The sequence below is a fragment of the Blennius ocellaris genome (genome assembly GCF_963422515.1).
Source record: "Blennius ocellaris genome assembly, chromosome: 4".
In the NCBI taxonomy this organism is placed as follows: domain Eukaryota; kingdom Metazoa; phylum Chordata; class Actinopteri; order Blenniiformes; family Blenniidae; genus Blennius; species Blennius ocellaris.
In genome coordinates, this window is record NC_137653.1 from 15971011 (window position 1) to 15977037 (window position 6027).

The window sequence follows — 6027 nt, forward strand, 5'->3', positions numbered from 1 at the left end:
AGCCTCTGCCAAATGGTGTGTGTGTGTTTGTGTGTGTGTGTGTGTGTGTGTGTGTGTGTGTGTGTGTGTGTGTGTGTGTGTGTGCGTGTGTGTGTGTGTGTGTGTGTGTGTGTGTGTGTGTGTGTGTGTGTGTGTGTGTGTGTGTGTGTGTGAGAGAGAGAGTGTGCGTTTGTGTGCACAAGAAGCTGAAGCTGCCTTCACGAAACTCTTTCCCTGTTATAAGCTTAAGTACAGAAGGCTGATGATATAAAAGATCCTTGGGGTCTTTTTAACTGTTACATAATGAATAACATTTCTGGGATGCTTCACTCCAGCAGGCACTGAATGTGAAGTACCGACATGAAATATTTACACACATGCTCCATGATTTCATTATTCCTGCATATTTATCTATTCTCATTTTGGCTGAAACTAATACCAAAGATTACAGTTAAGCACCCCTTTCTCCTTTTTTCTGCCTCCAGCATATTTGAGCTCCTCTTTGGCCTCATTTGTCTGAGTCTCTTTTTGCGTTGCAGCATTCTGTCTCAATGTACTCAAACAGCTCTTGTGCCATTTTTTCAAATCTTTCAATCCATCTTCCTCCATAACTCCTTTTTTTCACAACTTGACTATTCTTGTCGCATACAGAGTTTTTCCGTTTTCAAAAGTCTGAAATACACGACCTTGTGAAACTGTGACCTTGCCATTATCTTATTTTGTGATACTCAAATGTACTGAAGATACGTATGCGGTTGCTGTTCTTGGGAAATTAGAAAATGTAATGGTGAAGAAATGTGTATTTAGGTGGCACATTGACTGGGATCTCAACAGATGATTGTTTCATTTCTCTCTTTCCCATGTCTGAATTGCTTGCTTCTGTTTTTCTTGTGTCTCTAACAAAACAGTGAGCTGTCTCGCCTCGAGCCATGAGTCCCCCACCTGTGGTCAGGATAGGAGATTGATGGTGTGACAGTGAAGGCAGTCATCAAGCTACAGCCACTGTGCAGTCCACGTTCTCCTTCTGCAATCAAAGTCATGCATTAAGCCACTGCGGACACAGGACAGCCACCAAAAGCTCAAGAATGAAAAGATATACATGTACATTTTTCATGTATGTCTGAAGTAACTGTTAAAGCCTACAACCCCTTTTTATTTGTTACAGTATTAAAAAAAAAAAAAAAAAAAAAGATGCAGTAACACGATAATTACAACTCTATGATGATCTCTGGTCCAAATGATTCCTGTTGCATCTGAACAACAAACTCCTCCACACCTTGTCTGAATCAGCTCCTGTGACCTGTGAGGATTATGAGGCCGGTTTTAGTCCTTCTACAGTCGCATTGTCTCTTGAGTATGTTTGCTGGAGTGTGTGTGCCCGTTGTTGTGGGTTCGCTACCTCCAGCACTGCCATGGCATGTCTCCTGCCCAGTGAGGTGTGTGTGTCAGATCAAGCCATGGTTCTCCCCTGACTCTGTTTACCATGAGGCTCCCACTGTGGACTGCAATGATCTGCTGTTGACCAAGCTGCCCTTGCCCATACCACCGGACACACACACCCTGCGCCTGCAGAGTAACCTACTGTCAGTGCTGGATACTGCAGTGCTGCATGGACTCGCCAACCTCACTGACCTTGACCTGTCCCAGAATCGCTTCAGTCATGTCAGGGCAATAAGTCAGAGTTACTCCATTCCTTCTTTGCTTTCCCTACACCTGGAAGAAAATCATCTTGGTCACCTCCCCGAAGATTCCTTTTCCACACTGCCAGCTTTACAGGAACTCTTTCTGAGCCACAACAACTTGCGTTCAATAGCACCAGGAGCTTTCAATGGTCTGGACACCTTGCTCCGCCTTCATATTAACAACAACAGACTCACCACTGTCAATCCGCAGTGGTTTAAGGCTTTGCCTCGCTTAGAAGTTCTCATGCTAGGGGGCAACCCTGTGGAGGCACTGCCTGAGCGAGGCTTTATTGCGCTACAATCTCTGCGGAGCCTTGTCCTTGGTGGTATGGGTCTAAGAAGCTTGGCTGAAAATGCTCTGGAGGGGTTGGAGGGTCTCGAGAGCCTCTCCTTCTATGATAACCTTCTGACTAAAGTGCCGACTCAGGCCCTGAGGAGAGTACCGGGCCTGAAGTTCCTCGATCTCAACAAGAATCATATTAAAATGCTTGAGTCAGGAGACTTCCAAGACATGGTCCATCTGAAGGAGCTCGGTCTCAATAACATGGAAGAGCTGGTTTCCATTGAGAGAGCTGCCTTAAAGAACCTTCCAGAACTCACCAAGCTCGAAATCACAAACAACCCACGCCTTTCCTACATTCATCCACAGGCTTTCCTCCAACTGAGAAGACTGGAGAGTCTGATGCTCAACTCCAACTCCCTGAGTGCCCTACACCAACACATTATGTTCTCCCTGCCAAGTCTTCAGGAGGTCAGCTTACACTCCAACCCACTGCGATGTGACTGCCTGTTTCACTGGGCTGCTAAGGAGACCTTGCATCCTCACTTTGAGAAAGACATGCAAACAGATGCACAAAATGCCCGAACGGTCCGTTTCATCCAACCCCAGGCGACATTGTGTTCTGAGCCTCCTGAGCTGAGAGCTCGCAGAGTGAGAGAGGTGTCTTCAGGGGAAATGTCGTCTTCCTGCCTCCCAATGATTCCCGCCAACTCCCTGCCCTCTTATGTGAAGGTACGAGAAGGCGGCAAACTGGTTTTGCACTGCCGAGCTCTCGCAGATCCACAGCCTGAACTGTACTGGGTGATCCCGTCAGGTCTGAAACTCGGTCCTGCACGAAGTCACGCATCAGAGAGTTCACCAGTTTTTTCCCCATGTAGGAGCCAGACTTCTGGAGAAAACAACCACACATTCACCTCCAGTGTTCCTCACCAGCATGCTCAAAACAATACTGCTTGTCAACTGTTAAAACACTACAAGGTCCTGCCAGAGGGAACACTGGAGATCAGCAAGATCACCTCCAGAGAGGCAGGCTTATACACCTGTGTGGCCGAAAATTTGCTGGGAGCAGATACACGCAGTGTTACCGTTGGTGTGCATAACCGAGAAAAAAAGAGAAAGAGGGGGACTACTGCTAGTCAGAAGAAATCCCTGTTATTTAGAGTGGATGCCAGGTTGGAGCTGAGAGAGGTCGGAGAACACTACGCTATCCTGTCCTGGCAGAGAGGTCACAACCTTCCTTCGACCCGCCTCTCCTGGCAGGCCATATACTCAAACTCCCACACACCCACGTACACCACGCGCATCCTTGCCGGAACGCAAAGCTTCAACCTGACACACCTGCAGGCGGAAACATTTTACAGAGTGTGTTTGCATGTGGAGATCAGCGAGGTCGACAAGCATGCTAGCAGGGGGTTAAGAGAGAGCAGAAAGCCTCAGTGTGTTTCATTCAGAACGAATGATTTCCCAAAGCATCAACCCGGCCTGCAGCTCAACCCACAGTTGACCTCCACAGTCGTCACTCTACTGCTCCTCGCACTCATCCTGCTGCTGGCGGGGCACGGTTGGGACACTGAGCCGGGTGAGGGGCCACAAAAGCATCATAATGCTCTCCATATGGATGTCAAGGGTCCCAGAGCTGTCATTGTCAATCAAACGACAAAAGGAAGAAACAAGCATCAGCTAAATCAGAGCGAGAAACTGCTATTACATCAGGACTGCTGAGATAATTGGGCATATTCAAGTTCAAACAACAGTGACACACATGCACACAGGTACACACAAAGGCTATACACTTTGTTAAATACAAGAAGACAAAAATTATACATAAAAGCAGTGGTGTAGAAAGAGATTTGTATTTATTTTCTATACATTATAAAGTATATATTGACATTGTTTCTGTGTTCATATGTGTTGTAAAGAATGCCTACCCCCTATCCAGGGAAACAAAAGTGGACAATCAAACTCCTGTTGCACAGCGAGCGAGCAAAGGAGAAACAAGTGAGCCTGAGCTGCCGATGGCTACTGGACTGACAGCGAGGAGATCTCGATACATCTAGGGACTGACATTCACAATGAGGACAGCTCAGACCTCCAGAGTTTTGTCATGCTCATTGTCTCCATGTTCCATAGACTGTGCCATGTTTTATGAAAACAGAACTATAAGACTGAGAAATAAGTTCATGTGTGTTTGGACTGTGCAAATCAAAGTGATTGATGTAAACAACCCTTTTGCTTAGCTTTCAGTGCATTAGATTGAGTGCCCATCGTGCAGAAGAAATACAGTATAATCATTCTGAACCCCCTATGTCCCTCATTCTGTTTGGAAAAAAAAAAAAAAAAAGTGTTATAAAAGTGATTGTGGTAAATTCTATTTTGAGCTATATACAAAACAATAAAGTTTTTTTTTTCTTTCTTTCATTTACTCAACTTTGTGTTTATTTCAATTTTGCACAACAAACCAGATGTGAAAGTCACAACATATGAATTCTCATTACTGTAGGAAAGTAGTTTTCTGGGGTATTTGCACTTTTATTAGTGTTCTATATGTGTATTTCACTCCCACTTAGAAATAAATTACCTCCTTTAATTTACTGTGGCTACTGAGTCACCCCACAGTTCACAGTTCAGCTATATATGTACTTAATAAAAAATAATTTAAACTAATTTACATAGTATAAGTTTCAATTCTTTACAATGTGTCTTTGTAATGTAAAATTTACATAGATATTCTATCCAGGTAAATGAAGGCAATTGTCTGCCATTGACTGGATCTGGTTAAACAGATTAAGCACATCCTGAATTACTTTATTGCCTTTGAAGAAATTATTTGTACTTGGGAATCACTATGATTTATGTCATGTAATATTAGTTGTAGTTCAATATAATCTTTAGTTATAGAGGAATTGAAAACTTATAAATTATCTAACCAAATATTTATTATGAAGGCTGTCAACAAGGTCACATAATGCTGATTCAACTGCAGTTGTAATTCATCCCTTATCAATGCACTATTAGTATTCCTTCACAGTACAAAGTCATACACAAACACAAGACACAGTGCTCCCTGCTGGATAAGACTGGCAACGGTACTTGGACTGTGGCCAGGTTTCTCGGACGTTTTATTTCCAACAAGACACACACATGCAGTTTAAATTATATTTCATTAGTCAGATCAAGTGGCTTTTTTCGTTTTCCACCCAGAAGAAAATTGTTCATATTTTTTTCCCTTGATGAGCTGTAACAAATGGAATCTTTTCCTTCACATCCATGAATGTTTGCTGCTGATAAAACCCATTGGTGTGTCCAATTCTGACAAATTAAGCTGTATAACCAAAGGTTGTGTGGACACACACACACACACACACACACACACACACACACACACACACACACACACACACACACACACACACACACACACACACACACACACACAGCTCACACAAGGGATGACTGTGAAGTAATATAAGTGATTATTATTGGAATTAAGTTATATTTTAAGTGCCTGTGGCTGTGTTATTTTCAAGTATAAGATTTTATTCATATGTGCATAATTTGCACAATGTAATTTATTTTAAGTTTCTACTGAGTATATCAACAATTTGAACTCATATTCAAACTTAAATTTTGTGGTCGAGTCAAATCTCGAGTGTAATCTGTATCAACCTTATTGTTTGAGGAATATTCTTCAAATGCAGCTATATCATACAGATAATGTCTCCTACTGGCAAAGCAGTTAAGGCCTGTTAAAAAAGAGTTTTGAGGAGAGCAATTGGTACTTTTAAGTGAATATAAAAACAGTAGTATGTGTCTGTCTACACTCTGTGACGGACTGGTGTCTTCTCCAGGTGCACCCTAATCCATAGCTGCGATTGGCTGCAGCACCCCGCTATGCTCAACAGGGTAGAAGATGAATGGATATAAAAACAGTATATTCACTTGTAATTGAGGACAATTTAATAATATATTTTTTTTAAGTATATGCTATATAATGTATAAAGTATATGCTATTTATATGTATAAAAAAAAAAAATCAGGCCATCTGATGTAAAATGTTCCAAAATAAAACAAACACAAAAACATTTC

The 6027-nt window shown here is 42.5% G+C and overlaps 1 protein-coding gene across 1 annotated transcript; it reads left to right on the forward strand.

Annotated features, from left to right (window-relative positions):
* Positions 1 to 1290: 1290 nt before the first annotated feature.
* Positions 1291 to 3663, forward strand: lrrn2 (leucine rich repeat neuronal 2; the record flags this gene model as incomplete). The annotated part of the gene is made up of 1 exon (XM_080495103.1): positions 1291 to 3663. The coding sequence occupies one exon, from the start codon at positions 1291 to 1293 to the stop codon at positions 3661 to 3663; it is 2373 nt and encodes a 790-aa protein (XP_080351229.1).
* Positions 3664 to 6027: the final 2364 nt, after the last annotated feature.